This window comes from Saccoglossus kowalevskii, chromosome 3 (assembly GCF_978046115.1).
Source record: "Saccoglossus kowalevskii chromosome 3, keSacKowa6.1, whole genome shotgun sequence".
Taxonomy (NCBI): Eukaryota; Metazoa; Hemichordata; class Enteropneusta; family Harrimaniidae; genus Saccoglossus; species Saccoglossus kowalevskii.
The window spans coordinates 26,026,568-26,046,393 of NC_140643.1; the positions used below are offsets into that span (position 1 = coordinate 26,026,568).

Below are 19,826 nucleotides of genomic sequence, written 5' to 3' on the forward strand. Positions count from 1 at the left end.
ACATGATTTATTACGCACACAATGAAGTCGCGCATGAACATAGTGTCCTTTACTTATTCCCAGGGGAGCCGTTAATTTTAATTTGTTGATGATCTTTACATTACTTTGTGGGGGTTTTCTATGTGAAATAAAAGTCTTCCTTTCAAGAAGTAAAATTTCAAATTAATTGCTTGTTCTAGTTTGACTTAATTTGTCACTAGCCTATTTAGATGGTTGGTTAAGGTTCGAATATCGTGGGTTGTATGTTTTCATATATTAGTTACTACAGTTCCAATCCATGTAAATACTGGTAGATTAAAATATACATTTTAAAAACAATAGTCTGTGTGAAATGTGGAAAAAATTGAATAATGTTTATCACATATATATAGCAGTGTAACTTTCCAATTTTACAAGCCCTGCTAAAAAGCTACCAGCATGTGTTAAATATTATTTTAAAATACTTTTGAAATAATTGCAACAAACACTTTGCAGATAATGTGTAATTTTAAAGTTTCTATTTTATGTTTTTGCATTGTTTGTATCAGTCATCAGAGGCGAGAATGGCCTTATACCAATAATAGTAGTATTCAGTAAAAATGTTATTGAAGCAGACCATGAAAAAATGTTACCAGACCACTCGGCATGCAAGTTTTTTCAATTTTTACCAGCTCGACAAATGTAACCATCATTGGTGTACAGTAACTTCATACATTGCATTCAGACAGTAGAATGGAAGTATCTCTGGTTACAACATTTGAGGCATTACTCATTCTTGTTGCGTTCCTGGAATAAGATTACCGGATGTTACTTGAAGACCAGGCTAGACACCTGACAGGAAACCTGTAAGACATCAACAAACAAACTGAAGAAAAAGCACTACTGTAGAATATAGAGTAGTTCATCTTATTTACATACAGACATTTTAATATTGGCGTTTATATGTTATGATGTTAAATGGTGGTAGTCATGGCAATGCAGCAGATGTGGGTCCCATAAAACCATTGTTGGTTTACTTGGAACATTTTTGAATATTCATCATCAGGTCCCTATGGTGACTGCCACCTTTTAATGAAATGAACATTATGATAAATTAATCTCTCACTTGTGCAAAAAAATCACTTTTTATGGAAACACAAATTTGAAATAAATCAGATTATTCATAATCAAAATACCTTGTTATGGTTGTAAGAGAGCACTTGCATGTCTTTCAGGAGTGTGAAAGTTTGAGTTATTAATTAGAATGATTGGCTCTTCAAGAATAAAGTGTTTCCTCTATCAGAAGCACATCTCTAATAGCAGGGCTCACAAACTCAAAACTGTGTTTATTGTTTATTGTATACTGGATCATTTAGAGAGATCTAATAATGATGCTTCATTTTCAGGTATGCACTAATTTTCTTGCTGCCTAAAGTTCTTCATTCATCAGTTTAGTGATGTGGTTCTTCATTCTGTTATAAAGAAAATGGCTCAATATTGTTGGCCATTTATTGGCTCCCCTGTGTTGCATAATAATGGTGTTTACAATTACTCCCACTATTTGTTCAAGATAAAAGTTCGTCTAACTGATGCCAGCCAGTTGACCCCCGGAATATTGGTGCAACAACTAGGTGCACAGCACCTCTGGGGATTGTGGGTATTACCTGAAAAATCTTCAGTTTCTGGCACATGACGTAGGCTGGAAATTTGGGAGCTCCTAGTCAGTTTAGCTAACCTTATCAATAGTGTGCCATTAATTTAGCTGGTAGGGAGCTGTGTAACTTTGCCTGCATTTGCCTTTTTATCGAAGTTTGAGATGTTTCACACCGGTAAATTGCTCAATTGTCAAGTACAGGATGGCTTTTGTAGGTTCTGGCATGGATCTGCATAAAATCTGTCCCAGGGTTCTTCACCCTTGGCTCGGATTCCATGCAGGCCTTCTTAAGATCTTGTACATTTTCCTAGTACTTGGTGAATGCAAAGGGGATCATTTTTTTCTAGCCAAAGGGGTGATATTCCCCTGCCCATGTAACTTGGTTTCTACATGTTTCTAGAACCAAAAGATTCAGTGAAGCCAAGACAATAGTAGATTTGTCACCCTTGAACTCCTCTACATGAAGTCATACAAGAGGGTTACTGCATGAGCTATCAGAGGGTACATGAAATATTGGACCCCAAGAACGAATACCTACGTGTAAGACGGTGGTAGCTCAACTCAAAACGATGGGCATCTCAGTATACCCATATTTAATAATCAACTGATTTCTCCACCATTAAGCACACTGACATTCCTGCTAACAGTACTTATTTGCTCACCAGGATTGAAACCTGGTTTTTAATGTGTGCATATTAGCTAATTTGCATACCAAATTGCATATTCCCGTTGCATTTCAACTTTTTTCTCGAATCAGTTGCAACCGTACGAGTACATGCTTGCATAATTAAATTACTTATAGTTAAAATTAACAAGTTTACGCAAATGGATAGAAATAGTGTACATAATTATTTGTGTGTGTAGCAAAACGTTCGTATCAGGTGCATGTTTTGAGCCACTCGAAAATAAATAACATGCAGTACTCGCATCGCCGGCAAGATGCAGCTATAAGTGTTCTGCATTTAATATGTTCCGGGGGGGGGGGGTATGTGGAATCCGGTATATTGTTTAACGCTGCATGTAAACCCAGCATTAGGCGCCAGCCTGTCACCTCACTCACCACAAGTACGTGATCTTGTATAATCATAGAGTAATAATAGATCTTAACCCGGTAGGAGTTTATCACAATTCGTATTGGTCTCAGTTGTTCAATGTTTACTTTTTAAAGAAACCTGTAAGTATGTTCACATTGTAAGGTTACTTAACACAAACACTTTCACCGGGCGCTACAGGATACAAGAGACGCCTGCGGGACGCATACAGGAAAGCCAGCTAAGACACGAAAGCTGTTTGGTGTTATTAATTGCCACTCTACCCCTCTTCCATTTACAGACATACACGTGCAAATATGCTGTTTTTAAATGAATGCCTATCGGTGGTAAATCTGTGTAGCCTGAGGTTGGTCTATTTAATTCCCGTATTCTACGTGTAGGAGGATGTTATTCTGGCAGGGTTGCATGACCGGGGGACGGCTGACAAGGTGGTGACAACAATAAATTACAGGATTAGCATATGGTTTTTATTACTTTCGGATTTTGATTTAATTGAATCGGTACAACACCATACAAATCAATTATCAATACCTCTTCACTATGAATATTTCTTGTAAAATACACTTTTTCGGAAATCTACTTTTTGGACATACCCGTATATTTGTGCCTCTACCCGTCCCTCCCACACTCGTCACAAGCGCCAAGTTTAGTGAGACCGTGACCATCCTAAGTGTTGAGAAGAATGGAACAGGAAAAAAAGTGGCACAGGCACAGTCTGTTGTCGCTGCACTACTTGTGATTCAGTCACCGACGCCCGGTGAGACCCTTGTGTTACTTTGTATAACAAATACCGAAGAGACAGAGACTGGAAATCGAGTATACTATGTCACTAGTTTGGTGTAGAACTCGACATCCTATTTCTTGGCTATAAGGAGTGTCATATTTAGAACAGAACTCTGCATTTTAATAATATCGCGCCCACAAACCCATTCAATTTCGTATTTTTGTTTCATAAATATTCAAAGCGTCATCTGCAGTCGTCACCTGCCTGTGTGGCAGACGGTTAGAGCATGTCGCTGTTTACAAACAAGTGTCTACCCATGAGCCTTTACGTTTTAGCTTACTGGTACCTTTTTATCGTCGCTTAGAACTCAATTCCCGCGCTCGCGCAGGTTACGACACCTCCGCTTTCATTTAAACATTTCAATGGCAGTAGAATTCAACCAGACAATCAACGAGCACAGTGTGTAATGACGTCATTTGGAAACGTGTCAGTGTTATTCCATTGTCCAATAAAAAAAGTTTGGATTGGAAAATATATTAACTCTTTATTAAAATTAAGAGAACAGGGCAGTGGTTACGACAGTAGCGTCTATCCATGAGCCTTTGCGTTTTTAACGTGTGTTGTTATCGTCGCGTGGGTCTCAATTCACGCGCGTGCACAGGTGACGACCCTCCCGCTTTAAACAATTTGGATATTGCAGCATGATGTCTACTACTACCAAACAATTTATTGCAATCATTATTTAACTATCAGTTGAAGTAGATCATTGGACGACGTGCTATCAATACTAGGATAGCTACCATTAAATAAATTTAGTCAGCAAAACAAATATATATAATGGAAAGTTGAAACTGAATGTGTAACCTCATCGGCTCTATATTTTTCTCTGCTATTAGATCGTAACTTAGACGATCGACTGAAAATCTAAACTCCGAAATAAAGCTGCCAATCATCGCCTTGACTGCTGAAATTAAGGGTCCGCACTATTTGTGTTTTAAAGCCCGCCCCAAATCATAAATACTGGGTCGCCCCCGCTTTTCGAGATTGCATGTTTGTGCCAAAGTTTCACGAATCTTTAAAACAATTCTTTAAACAGAACCATTCTGTGCTGGCGTGATGTTTTCAGAGTTGAACTCAGTCGAATTATAGCATTAGAACATTTTCGCCCATTCTAAAGACACACAACTGTTTTCATTTTTATTGCAAAAGATGACAGAGATTGATATTTTGACTGATCACTTTTACATTTCATAAAGGGGAATTCTGTTCTAATTCGCACTAAGTTACACACTAAGTTACCGACCCCAGTTTACCTGTAATATATATTTGCGAAATTTGTTAAAAAAATTCTCCGTTGGTATTGGTAGGTAGCCCACTATTGAAATTGTCTTATATTTGTGACACAAATTCGCTCGTCTATATATAGGTCAAGAGAAGTCTAACCATACTATCAAATAATTTTAGGTATGTTTTGACTGGAATATTGTTTTCAGAGTATAGCAATTGTTTTATTTTGAAGAAAGCTTTCATTGCTCTGTGGCTGAGATCTTTTTGAACTCTGATAAGTTCACCAGTTGTGTTTAGTTTCAACCCTGGATATTAAGTGTACGAATATACATTTCCCGGTTACAAATTTATATTTTTCCAGATTTATTGAAAATTATGATTTTGGATTTTGAGACATTTACTTCGAGTTTCCATCTATTACATACAATATGTTTGCACTGAGTTTATAGCATTTTGTAGGCCATTTTTTGGACTTTGAGAGTAATACTAGGCCATCAGCATATAATAAACAAGATATGGGACTAGTTCAAAGTTTTGGTGGGTCATTTTGTGATAAATCAATGTGGCTTTTAACATCATCGATATATATGGTAAATGAAAGTGGGGCTCAGCCCATCATCCTCTCTTATACCCTTTTAGTAAGTGGTCGGTAAGGCCCGCTTTTCACTTAACACAACCAACAGCATTTTGGTGTTAACAGTATTAATTTGTCTATTATATTATAAAATGTTCCTGATTTATTGTTTTTTTCGCAGTTTATATAATAATTTCAAAATGCCAAATTAAATCGAGTGTTTTTTGAAGGTCAATAAAGCAGGCAAAATACGTGTACGGTTATTGTGTGTTTTATCAATAATTTTTTCAGCACAAAATAGATACCAATACATTGGATGCACATTTACACAATGCCAACATGATATAAAAAAAACACTCCTACACCGTCTCAATATTTGAAACAAAATTTGTTGTCTTTTCAATGAAACGAAATACCCATCAGAGTGTGTACTTGTAGTTGGAGTCATAATGGTAATGTTTATGTTAGTTTTCTTGTTACAGCAGTTTTATGTTACGGGAGTTTATTTTCTATGTCGGCCACGAAAACCACTTAGTGGCATGGCAGTGCTCAGTAAGGCTAATTTGCGTACTCTATAAAGTTGATAATCCGGAAAGCTCAACAATATGTATATCTGTACTACCAAATTCAAGTTACTAGAGAAAATCGAGGACTCGATGCTAGACATGTTTAAGTTTCTGAATTATTTATATCTGCCTAGTGAATTACCAGGGTCTGTTAAAACACACACGCGTAGCATGTAGCGTAAATGTACCGTACTTTGTGTACAAGGTTACGATGCCGCATACAGTGACGTCCATTAAACATGACACGTATTTGCGACTGTATATTTATTTGCTCGCTGAGTCACCAACATAGACAGAACTAAACATATTTTTTATATTTCCCTTCGTAGTAGGGCATCCAAGGACAGCCGTACCCTTGCATACAGTATCAGTATTGTCAGTACAGAGGTCAACACAGTCCACAATAGTGCTGCCAAGTAGTAATAATTTTCAGTACTATCAAATATTTGAAATACGAGAGCTGTAAATCTTAAGCTCGCCTCCGGACAGCTATTTCCCACTACACTTCAGCATTATTGGGCAATAAAGTGAGTTTAGGCTGTTCCAAACACTGTCGGTGTCCACCGGACTATTAGTTGTTTCATGCAACCGGGAGTACCACTTTAAGTGCAGCATTAGTCTCAAATACATTCATCTTGACTCTCGGTATTCAAATGTATCTAGAATAAATTTCCATCAAATATGCTATACTACAAGTATTTTGAAATTCAGTGTTTATATTTAGTCTGTAGATTATCACTCGGGGAGAAAGGACTCTAGATGGGACAGCCACTCCTGAACCAATAGCAACGTAATAGAGTTCATCTCGGCCACGGACTTCGCATCTGTAAAATGCATTCAGTATGTGCATGCCATAGAACGCTCGCAGCATTTATCCAGCTTTTGGTATCGCCTTTCTGTAGAGAAGGACCCTATTAACTTCTCGATAAGACATCTCCTGTTTTCAGTTTGTTGAAAAGTGACACCCGACTACTTCAAGTGTTGTTTATCCGCTCGAGTCTCCCACGTATACCACCAGTGTTAGCCACATACATCGTGACAGACCCAGTCAACGGGGCCAATCCGCGATCCAAATTTACTGTATTTACTGAGAAAGGAGTATTTTTTAGAGAACTTTAGTTCTACGTTCCCATCCCAGCAACTAGTCCAATCAAGCCAGGTAAGTTCTATAAAATTCGCTCGTGATCGGTTCGGCTTGGCGAACCGTGATGTTAATGGCCCCATATATACACGCTATGCAACCATTGTTTTCTGTCAGCGACTACAGAAAACATTTCGAAAGTAAATATTTTTCTCCTCAGTGTAGAAACTTGTTGGTGAGTGAGTGTCGTAGTATTCGCAGTATGCATGTGATCGTTTTTGTGGCCAGTTACGATAATATTTTGCGCTTCAGATCAATTGATTTAAATTATATTAGTTGACTTTGGCCAATGATTTAAAAAAATATCAGTCTGTAGAAAGTTTATGAGTCAAGTTAATAGCTCCACATGTACACGCTATGCTACCATTGTTTTCTGTCAGCGACTACTGACAATGTTGTACATTTCGAAAGTAAGCATTTTTTTCCCGGTGTTGTAACAGAAGAAACTTGTTGGTGAGTGAGTGTGGTAGTATTCGCGACTATGTATGTGGTCCTATGTGAATGATTTTTAAAAGTCTAACTCTTGTTAAAAGTTTACAAACCCAATCTATATGCACTGACGTAGCAGTATCTGTGTCGGTTGAACTAATTGGAAGTTATAGGTTACACCTGTGGGTGACTCCGTACAGTTCAGTTGACTGGTTCTATTGTCAGAGATATCGAGGAGAGGATGAAAAACGATCTTCCTCCTGAGATGTCATCGCTTTATTTTGTCGTTAATGGGCACTTTGGGTCAGAGGTGAAAACCATATATTGTCGTTATTTGGTAGTTTTTCTCGTCACTTGGCAGAATGGTGATCTTCCAGCTGGTTAGTTTGTCCACTAATCAATTAGCCATTTGACGTCTCTGGGTAAATAGAATTGTGATTGTGGACGCATTGGCGACAGCTATTGAAACCACCCGCTACTTGAGATAAGTAAAGAAAATAAATGCGACACCGTGAATATAAACTCACAATAACTTGAAGGGTCTGGTCTGACAACAGAAACATTTTGAGGCGCGCCCGTGATTTTTGATTTTTCGCTAATTTGGTCGCACTAGTATAAGAGTTGCGTCGCTGTGTATTCGTACTACCGTACTTGGGTGTGTAACGTCATGTTACTAAGAATGCGAAAAATAATACCCGATTTTAACTCTATATAAACAAATGGCACGTGACAAAAATGTAAATACGTAAAATTGTTTTATATCCAATACAATACTCACTGGGTGTTTTGTTCTTACAAACCATAATTATGGTTATAGAGGAAATGCCGAAGACAGAAAACTCCATGAACTCGTGACAAATAATGGGGACGCAAGAAAGTAATTATTATAGTGCAGACCTCTCGATAATTTCTCGACAGGTCGGTTTAGGGCTGAATCAAATAGCAATGAATACAGACATTATGTCATAATTTAAGTATTTGTCCAACAGTCACGCACGAAGGCAAACTACTAGTAAAGCTCATTCTTAATCATGTTAGTTCCGACCCATCAGCGCTGCTCAATAAAGATAATCATTTAGCCAGACATGGTTATGTTCACTGTTTGAAACGCTTTGAATCCGCCCTTGCCACTCAAACAGTTATCCACAGTTCACGCATGTATTCTGTCACAGCTTTCACTTCCACTAATCACGAATTTAAACTCAAATCACGTACCGGTACTCAATGTAGGCACATCAGTCGTTTCGAGTGCGTATGAATACTCGGGCATTGTAAACTGTACTGTCTTTCGTGTCAAACTCCGGTGACAATTGTTTACCCGTTCCCCGTCCCCGGTATTGACATCAGAGCTTTATTATTTGGAATTCCTCTGTGTTTTTTTCCAAACAGTCATTGGCATCGGGACATTTATATATAACGCTGTAGTGAAAGACGAGGTAGCCTAAACTATGTAAAGAGCGAAACGAGGAAGCGGATATAAATATGTTCATGGCGACTCTAATCATTTTGTTTGTTTGTTTCGTTTTGTTTTTGAAAACCACAACGAATCTGTATCGTGAATTTTTTTCCCGGGCGGTCTTCACTCCATTCCACAATATTGGCGGATGCAGTCTACCGGATTAAAATCCCCGTGTAATAATCCTTCCACTGAAAATATCAGACTGAAGTCATTGGGGTGAGCTACCGCGCCACATGTACTACAAAGGCGAGTTCAGGAGGGCATACATGAATGTTGCACGGTCCAGGGTTATGTATTATTATCCGTTGCCCGTAGGTATATATCAGCGGAGTTATTTTGATGTGTCCAGTGATGTATATAAAACAATATAATAGTACTTTCACTGACTTGAGATCTTCAACAACAAATAAATATACCTGACGATAACCTGAAACGCCATGGCAGACGGATTTTTACGTATACGATTGTATTTAGTGTTTTATGAAAGTTATAACAAATACAAGTACTTTTTCTGATTCATCCTCAATACAAACAATAAACTACTAGTAATTTGGCAGTAATTGTTCTGTGTGTGTGTGTTGAGGGTTCGTTTTGAGACATCTTGAGGGGGATAAACTGAGATGGCTTCCCGGTAATTATTTGACAAATAATGAGGTGAACAAGATGTAAGTTACAGTTATACGGAGCATAAATAAATATCATGGAATGGTCGAAACTGTTCATCCTATCTCATCATCAAATATCTACACATCCCTGTACTGGTAATTCACAGTACTCGTGAACTTCAAAACGGCGTTATGTCCCTTACATAACAGTCACTTCGATATAGTGCACCAGCCTGAGTAGATTTGAGGATTTATTTAATTATATGTTTATATGGGCCAATTAGTGCACTCGCATCCCTCCCAACAGTGGGCGTGTCTATTAGATCCCCGCTGGGTTACTCATAGAAGTTGTTTGCCCGCCGGAGAATAGCGTCCTTATAGTAGTGCTGAAATTGACAAGCATAATTTTTATGCAGTGGATAATAACGTGCTTTCAAGTGATATAGCCAGGTGTCATCAAGCACCCTTCTTCACTGTGGCGCCAACGATTAACGGAACAATTCGCCATCAAAACAACAATCAACGACCTCGCGGCAACTGAAAAGAATACACAACTGTGGGCACAGGTGCGACATTAACGTAGGGTGTATTCGTTGAAATTGCCATGCGTGGAAGTGCAACAGAGGACACGTATTAATCATGGCGTCTTGTGGATCGTTTAGGTTGTCTTCTCAAAAAGATGATTTTGGTATGAATCCCGTATAAACATAATGTACTGTTCAATAGTCGTAAATTACGTCATCAAGATGTCAGTCGTGCCGTGGTAACTTGAAGACTAATGGCGGTCCAAATCACATCTCGCGTGCCATGTTATTAGTGGGCGATGAAACGAACGCTTCGTCAAACAAATTCTTGAAAAAGAGAATTTTCAATTTTTATATATAACCTGCAATTTCAAAACGAAAGAGTCGCATTTTCAGTTCCGTACAAAGTTACTGTGCCAGTACCAGTACACTGTGCATTGCAGTGGCATCAGATTACATAAACCCAGGCTACACACCAGTCCCTGTCTTTTTGTGGTTACTTTCACGTACACTTTTATTTCTCGCACTTGTCGCAAGTTCAATTCTTAAATTCTACTCATATTCCGAATCCAAATCCAAACTTTCGATATCAACATTGATGCGACTACAGGCAGAGCGGGCTGTGATTGGATATGACCGAACGTACGTCCCATGACGTCGCTTTTCTATCCAGTACCTGTATTGAATCAATCACCACGGGGTCCAGTACACGTCAGTATCTATTAACCCAGCGATAAGAAGAAACATTCATGCTATGAACACAAGTTATACAATGTGTGACTGACTAATGGTGATCTTAATGAATAGTGTCACATGGCAATGTGTGTTAATATTAAACTGTTACATGCCGTATTTCACAGTGGTTGTCTTTTCATGGAATATAGTGTGTTTTATACAAAATAACTTACTTGTGTTACTCACAATACACTTTTCGCGTTGATTGGAAATATACTTTTAATAGATATATTTGTTTCCAATAAAATGAATACGAAATACTGAGACACTGTCACAGTCGTCGCGACGCGTCGTGTGTTTGAGGTGTTGTAAAACACATTGTTTACCCGAAATTTATGAAACGCGCTGCGTCACGACTGTAATGCTTTGATGGAAATTAATTACAAATATATACTGGCGTTGCTGTATTTTATTCTGTGATATCATTAGTTCAATGCCAGTTTTGATCTCGTTTCTCAAGTAATTTTACATTCCGTGATATGTCCTGGGCAATCTAATGAAATTTAAAAAGATATACATAGAATACTGATACACGTATTTCAAGACGAGCTTCCCATTAAAGATATATACTTTATCTGAAATATCATATTACAAGCCTTTTAGAACATAGTGTGATTGATACTCTGACAGCACGCCAACTAGCGACGCCGCCCGACGTCGGCAAGGTCGAGCGGAGCTTATAATATTACTGATTGTCCGTCGTCGTCGCCATCGTCAACTTTACATTTTCGACTTCTTCTTAAAAACCACAAACTGTATAGCTATGAAACTTTCTAGAAAGGTACCTTGGGTGGTTCTCTCTCAGATTTGTTCATTTCGTGTGGATATGTTCAATTGTCTTATTTATAGCGAATATTTTTGTCATTTTTGGTCAAAAAGGCCATTTTCGACTTCTTCTTGAAAACCGCTAGCCCAAATGCTTTGATACTTGGTATGTAGGTACCTTGGGTGGACCTCTCTCAGATTTATTGATTTTGTGACGACATTTTCAATTCGTTATTTCCAACTTCTTCTTGAAAACTGCTAATCCGATTGCTTTGTAACTTTATTTGTAGGTACTTTGGGTCAGATTTGGTAATTTCATGACGATATCTTTAATTTTAGTGAATATTTGTGTCATTTTTCGTAAAAATGTTATTTTCAACTTCTTGTTAAAAACCTCTAACCTGATTGCTTTGTAAATTTATTTGTAGGTACCTTGGATAGATCTCTGTCAGATTTGTTAATTTCATGACGATTTCTTCAATTCTCTAATTTTAGTGAATATTTTTGTCATTTTTGGTAAAAAATGTTATTTTCAACTATTTCTTGAAAACGTCTAACCTGATTGCTTCATAACTTTATTTGTAAAGATATCTTCAATTCTCTACTTTTAGTGAAATATTCTCTGTAACAAAATCAAGAAAGTTGGTGTCTTGCCATATTAAAGCAGCTAGCATTAACTTTAAATTGCTTCATAGTCATTGCTTTCAGAGCATCCATTACAAAAAGCGGAGCTATATCAGCCGACAGGTTGCTTGTTTAATTATATCAGGGAAATCGTCATAAAGGGTTCATTATAAAGAGGTTACCGTGTTTTCACTACGCAAGTTTTCTTCGACAGAGGGCGCTATTTATGGTAAACATTTAAAGGCCCAATTCATTTGTGGCTATGCTAATGATGCTGTTAATCACTCGTCTGTTTACAGAAACCTTGCAGTTCATTTACAAGCTGATAAAACTAATCTCCAGAAGTATTATTGTGTATAGCGGTCTAGTCAATAGCTTTTGTATTGAATGCATATTTGCCCTAATACTGACTAGTGTTTTGCTCACCGAATGTCAAGTGCTCAGCACATGTTGATCACCAATTCCGTAAAACTTTGTTGATGTATTGTTCAAAAGATAGTTTCACTGTGTGTCCCGCACAATGTATTTTTCTCAAGCTAGCCGCAACCATTTTTTTTACAGTATACCGTAAAATACTTTTGGTGTGTTTTGTATGGAATTTATTTTCACTGATTTTTGACGAGTTGAATGTAAAATATAGGAAAAATGGTATATTTGCTGGAATTTATTTGCACTTGAATCATTCCTTCAGCGAAAATTAATTATTTCAATTTATTTGTTTTTTTTGATTTTAGGTCAACATGTCCAGGTGGGGTAGTGTTGTATTACTTGGTATTTGCTTCATCGTTGTTGTTATCAGCGAAGACGAGGAAAAAGACCCCATACTCAAAAGAGAACCAGACATATCGGAAGTCCCGAAGACTGGAAATGATGTAATTTATGACGATTTCGAACCTCCTTATCCATTCGAGGGTCATATCCCAGATGTTGCTGAAGTGGGTCATTTCGAAGCGATTAATCTTCCAACCACCTTCGAAACGTACGATATAGATAGCAATGGACATGTAAATTTGACAGAGTTAGCCTTAGCAACGGAAACCAAAGAAGAGGATGCTCAAAAACCTTTTGACGATGCGGATCTTAATGGTGAGTCTAATTCTGTAATTATGATATTTGTCCAGTTACGTTTCGGTCACGTAACGTCATTCATACGTGACGTGCCACTTTTTACGTTGCGTCTTACAGTTATTGCAACTCTTCAACATATGCGAGGTACAGGGCACATGATGGTTCATTAATGCTCCCGATTACTCCTTAGCGTTCCTAGTTGATTTCCTTTAGATATGCAAATAACATGTTTTAAACATAAATACGGAATAAACAAAAACGCGTTATATTCTGCCAAACGGAATGTGCCATGGTCGTTAAAGAGAATCTGTCATTGTAACCAAATGTTTTATTCCACTATTAATCAAATTGTCGTCTGCAACTCATTCATCTTTAAAAGACTAACTTGTTTGGCTTTTATAAAAATCTACCGCGAATCTTCCGAGAGAGCGTTTTTTAAGTGATATTTTTAATTTTTACTCCTAAGTGTGTTTTCTTGCAGGTGATGGTGTACTAGACGAGGATGAATTTAAGAAAGCGCCATGGGCGTTCGAGCCATATTCCCAGTGAACTACTGCCTTCCTTTCTATTGAACTAGATTGTCATGCACATTTCATTCAAGGGCATCGTCATTTTTTTTAAATTACGCTATTACATCAGCGATACTTTATTTATAGTGCTACATTTATATTTTTTCAATAAAAAATGTATATATGCCAGGCTGTTTTTACTTATATTAGTAGTTTCGTATTTTCCGACATTTGGAATTTTGAGAAAAAACAAACAAACATGTCACCATGAAATTGGAATAGATATATAACATTTATCACACAAAAATATATTCCTGTTCATCTCTTGTCTGAATATGTGTGGATGTATTACGTGTGACCGTAGAGGGCAGGACATTTTCTTATATTACTATTATATTAATACGACACCATATAAAGCAGTAACGCCCAATGCATCGGAATTAAGATTCAGGTATGTTTTATATTTGAGTGCAATGTCATCGCTGGCCATCACTACGACAGAACTCATCAGGGTGAAATGCTATTGTGAAAAGCGCCACCTACGACCACAACCCTTAGAAAAAGGTACCACTGACTGTCTGGGACAAAAGAAAATCCTACTCCCTGTGTGCGACATGGGTATAGTATAGTTAATCATATTTATGCATATAACATGTAGATTTAACAGTTTTTTCCTTTTTACATGTTTGATTATTTATGCTGTGCCACTATTCATATCTATCCCAGAATAACGGGAGGCTAAGGCTATATCGGTCTTATAGATACACTTGTTATAACGATACAAATTTCGACAGGCCATTGTTCACCTTTAGACAGTTTTGTTGCCTTGTAGGAAAAAATGTCCAATTTGTTTTCTTTCCATGTACCCACAGTGAAACAAAAACTTCCTCCTTGCATGCAATTTTTAGTTAGGCCTATTCAGTTTTAATAATATGAAATGTTTCTGATTTTGCTCTAACCACAAAATTAGCTAAGGTTACATGAAAAGAATACTCACATTTGCATGTTCCTGTTTTCTAAGGGTTATGCACAGTCACTCTGTTGTCTATACTACGACCAGACTGTGTATGTTTGTCGCAAGTCATTTCTAACACAGCTCTTCCCCAAGAGATGAATATTAGATAGCCCGACATTATATTGCTGCCAAGTCTTTGTTGAAACTGTATCAAACTAAAGAGAAAAAGTACTGTAGAAATTATTTGTAAATGGCCGCCGAGATCTCGTCGAGAGCGAGAGAACCGCGAGATTTGTTTTTACCTTCTAATAGTGTTCCATTTTCTACCGTGTGCGCGTCCACTGTCCTGACCTGGTTATCATGTTAATTTGGACACTATGAAATTCGAAAATTGAACGCTTATTTGAAGGGAGACGACGAGATCTTAGCAGCTATTTGGTTTACTACTTTCTTTCAGTCACAAATTTGCGTAATCATTCATGTTTAGGATATTATTTCAGCCCAAACTTACCAATCCACCGCAAACTATCCCTCTAGGTATATCAGTGTAACACCCATAACTCAAAGCGCCGATCTTATTTTCACAAATGTACTCATCGGACAGTGCGTGCGTACAACGAAACAGCTGATCACGTACGTATCTAGGTTTAAGTAACTGTTCAGTAATTTCTTAAACGCGACGAATTATTACAGCGTCTTGCGTGATTTCCCATTTCATCGTCAACAACGGACCTCCAAGTATGGACGATTTTATTACAAGGAAGTACAGCAATCCCCTCCCATGCCGTCCTTTGTATTGACACACTATGCATTAATATCGTCGAGAATGTAGATATGTTGAACCAAATAAATGTACAATTGTTTCCTAATGAGGATACAGTGAGTGTATATTGACTCGCCATGGAAGATGGATGATACCATACAAGACAATCACTCACCGTTTTCACGAAACATCTATCTTATTATAATTTGACCTTCTCTGCAGTCGGGATTCATATTATGAACGTTCTAGCCGAATGGAAGATTATTTGTCACCGTCTTTATGCTTTCATTTGTATTAGCATACCGAAACTGAAAAACATAATTGGGAACATGCAGTCTAAAATGTCATGGAAAATATTAAAAACTTGCATTTTGGCAGTGGTGAAATTATTTCTTCGTATCTCAAAATTAACTCGGTAACTTGAAATGAAAAAGACGCATGTTATTTTTGATATGAAACCTAATATAGCTGGAAGATTTCACGAATGTTACCTCTAATTTAGTGAGTTTCCAATGGAGGAGATTTCTCCCACTCTATTGCTTATCTTAAATTTTCCACTCATAAGGACAATACATATTATAGAAATTATAAAACTTTCCTCAACCTGGAATTGTATTTTTCATGTATAGATCATATTTAAAACACGAAGGGCAATTGCTAGATTCAGAAGTTTTTGTTATCCTCTGGGAAATAGACACCAGTAGATAACAATGAATTGACAGGAAGAAGAGATTTTGTAATCTATGTAAATTATTATCGTGTCCATTATACTATGATGAAATAATTATATATTACTGCAATGTTTCATCGGCTCAAACTGCTCTAATTAGTATTATTACGTGAGTGAAATCTAAACCATGAACTATTGCGTCTTTCTACCTCTGTGTGATAGTGAGTATCTTATATTCGTCTCAACACATACAGCATTGCAGGACGCGATAAGGTCTGGATGTGGAAAGTGATATAAGGGTAATAGCGTGAGGCGTGTGTGTGTTTGTGGAATGCATAAAGACGACTGATTGGTATCACCACAGTAATCGATACATATAGAATGGACTTAAGAGGTAAGTTTGCACTTGTAATAACAATTGAAAACAGAACAAAACTAGTGTTTGAATGATGAATTGCGTTAGAATGATGAATTGCATAACAATATTGAATATGTGTAACGTACTTGCCATCATATATGCACGAATCTATACCCAACCTAAATTATTCATACAAATTACACAACAAGCATGAAATGCGGTATGCGGTCGTTTCAGAACCAAGGAGCCACACGCGTTTATTACAGGTATCCCCCTTACATATGTAAATATACACAAAATAATAGATTGTAAATCCCCATCGCTAATACATCGACCGCCAAGGAAAAAACCGTTAAGGGGGAAAATGTCAGGTGTACCTAGGGATGGATGTCGGGCGTAATCCATATTGAGAAAAAATATATTCACACAACTATTTAAACTATAACTACGTAGCACACAAGGAAGTTACTCGCGCCGAACTCCGTTGAACGAGTTACATATTCCCCGGATGTTATTCGCTTATTATTTTGATATCTAAATAACTGGCATAAGAAAAATATAAATCATTATTTTTCACTGTGAATGGTACATTAAGGGAAAACAACTCGGGTTACACAGAGTAATTGATGCCTCTATTACATTATCCCGTCGCGGTGTACACATAATTATAGATCTTTCCTCGCATGTTGTTGTGATTTGCCTCAAGCAAATTGCGTTGTCTCCATTCCGTGGATCAACTAATTTGCAGCAATATCTGGATCACAAATTTCCAATTTACTTACACGAAGTATGGTTTGATATTAGATTAATACGAGCGCTTGGACTGAAACACTATTTGACGGGGGTGCGTGAACTTTGCAGCTACACGCGGGTGTTTATGATCGTCCATATTTCATCCCCGTGTCTACTAACGCGTGATTGGATTTCTCTCACGCATTACGCAATTCGCGCGTCCCCAACATAGTAGAGAGACCTAGAACCAGTGTGCGTTTCGAAGTTGCGTTTTAGTACCGTATTATTACAGAAATGTCTTCGATTTGGAAACTTCTGATGGTGTGCGTGATATACAGTAGAAGAATCAAGTCACAAGGCAAGTCCTATATATGCATGTCATCTCACGACACGTCATTTAGTTATCACAGTTAGAAGGAAAGCTTAGATTTTCCCGATGAGTTAAAATATAAGATATATAAATATTCCGTTTCATTAGTAAAGCAAACAACGCACGTGACTTTAAAATAATAACGACCACTGAATTATGTCATGCGATCCGGTTCATTTATGTTTTATACATACGAGAATGAATGCACATTACCAAACTCAGTATGAACTACAACGCTTCTTGATCTCATTTTAACTAAAATGACATAACTGCCTGTGAACATCTACTATCGTTATGTCAATTCATAACACTGGTATCCTATACTAGGCATGTCACCGCGTCTAGGTGCCATTTATGACCTAAACACAGTATGTCTGTCTGTCACCAACCATATATACCGTAACATAGGCGTCACAGTAGGCATGTCTTGGTGTCACAAAAAAAAGGTCACTATGTATGGTACTTATAAGATATATCTGTCACCATGTGTATATAACTAGGAGTGCCACCAACAGTGACGTCACAGTAGGCATGCCACTATGTGTGTGTAACTAACACAGGTAGGCACAGTAGACATTACACCACGTATGTGACACAAGTGCAGAGTCGCAATGCACATATCGCCATATATGTGACAACACAGCCATATAACCATGTGTGTGTCAGTAACATGGGTGTCACAACAGACATGTCGCCATGCGTGTGTATGTATGTATGTGTGTGTGGGGGGGGGGTCGCTTACACAGGCGTCACAGTAGGCATATCACTATATCTACGTGTCACTGTCTTACGGTTCACACTGAACATGAATTGTCACCTTGTATGTGTCAGTAACACACGCATCATAATAGACATGTCACAATAGGTACCACAGTGGCCATGTCACTATCACTGGGTCACGCTTGTATATCACCATTTATGTGTCACTAACAATGGTCTTATATATGGCATGTCATATATGTCACTAACCAACACGTATATCATGTGACGTCATATTACAGTATAAGATACTGCGCTGTTCAGGAGACAAACAATAAATAGCATATATTTACAGTAACGCTAATGTTACTATATATTAAATAGCAGGTATGAATTCAGTCACGTTACAGAACATTACGTATTCACTGTATATGAACAGAATTTGCATAATATCATTAAATTTGACTTCCATGTGATCAATCATAGCATTTGGGTAAACAAATGAAATGAAATCGATACGAAAAAGATAACATAACTCGACGTTACAATATATGCCTTATCTAGAAATACAAACTAATAACAAATTATATTGACTTTTGTAACTATTACGTCATACTAGTATAGATATCAAATTGTCAGGTGATTGGTCAATATTGTGGCATTTTCAGTTACATTGCAATCTGATTAAAATCCGATGTAGGTATGAAGCTCCAATAGTTTTTTTTTATTGTTTTTTATGACCCTTTATATAATATTTATTTGTATTGAAGTTTGAATATGTACATTAGATTTTAATCGGATTGAGTTATAGTGTATCTGCATGCTTCTGACTTATAACAAAAATGCATGCATGGAGAAATAAACAGTAAACAGCACAGCACGTAGACAAATTTACTCTAAAACCCCAATGTCGAATGATAATAAAATATGACAAAAACAGACAGTATTGGTAGTTGTATTCTGGCGTATGAATTTTGAGGAATAGCCGAAAACAAAATTTTAGAATAAAAATCACAAAACAAGAAAAAATCGCCGAGAAATAGACATTTGAGATACACTGACAGAAAATTCATCCCAGGGTACGTACACATTACATATTAGTTTCCATGAAGAAATGTAAAATATCATTTTTACCTCAAAAACACCAAAACGTTCAGAAATAATAACCATTGTGACAATAACAATGTTTACAGACAGAAGTTATGAGTACTAGCTTTTACCAACAATTAGAACAATAATTATCAGTAAAAATGGGAATTATTGTCATGTTTTGAGTTATTGTAGATTCTGGTGTCCGAGTGTTCTTTATTTATTTTCAACGCCGATCAACGGCCATATATCCCAATTACAGGTCTGCATTAGTTCCAGTCATCCTGCGGTAATCAGCTAATCGTTGCGTTAAGAATACTGCGTTGTTTTAAGCAAACCGATGAAAAGACCAGCACACGGCACCGGCAGCTCAGAGTATTCTCCGACTGTATGCTATAATTTCTAAACTAGAGATACCGTCTTAGTCAGATAAGTGGTCAGAATGTACTCTGTTTTCACTGCTGAGTTCCACGGTACAGTCAACCACAGGAGCACCCCAAAACCCACCTATGGTTC

General features: G+C 37.3%; 2 protein-coding genes across 2 annotated transcripts in view; both read left to right on the forward strand.

Moving 5' to 3' along the window:
* Window positions 1–6,627: 6,627 nt before the first annotated feature.
* On the forward strand, window positions 6,628–13,981 carry LOC100371314 (uncharacterized). The gene is made up of 3 exons (XM_085496542.1): window positions 6,628–6,974; window positions 12,832–13,183; window positions 13,647–13,981. Exons 2-3 carry the CDS (start codon window positions 12,838–12,840, stop codon window positions 13,712–13,714), a joined length of 414 nt encoding a protein of 137 aa, XP_085352668.1. The 5' UTR covers window positions 6,628–6,974; window positions 12,832–12,837; the 3' UTR covers window positions 13,715–13,981.
* Window positions 13,982–16,443: 2,462 nt separating this feature from the next.
* The window catches only part of LOC102803115 (uncharacterized), a 32,467-nt gene continuing 29,084 nt past the window's right edge, over window positions 16,444–19,826 (forward strand). The window contains exon 1 of the mRNA XM_085497411.1: window positions 16,444–16,456. Within this exon, the coding sequence (XP_085353537.1) occupies window positions 16,444–16,456 (13 nt within the window). The remainder of the gene's footprint in view (window positions 16,457–19,826) is intronic.

Coding starts and splice junctions, on each gene's coding strand:
- LOC100371314 (XM_085496542.1), top strand. CDS start 12,838: ATGTCCAGGTGGGGTAGTGTTGTATTACTTGGTATTTGCTTCATCGTT. Junction 13,184..13,646: donor TGACGATGCGGATCTTAATG/GTGAGTCTAATT, acceptor GTTTTCTTGCAG/GTGATGGTGTACTAGACGAG.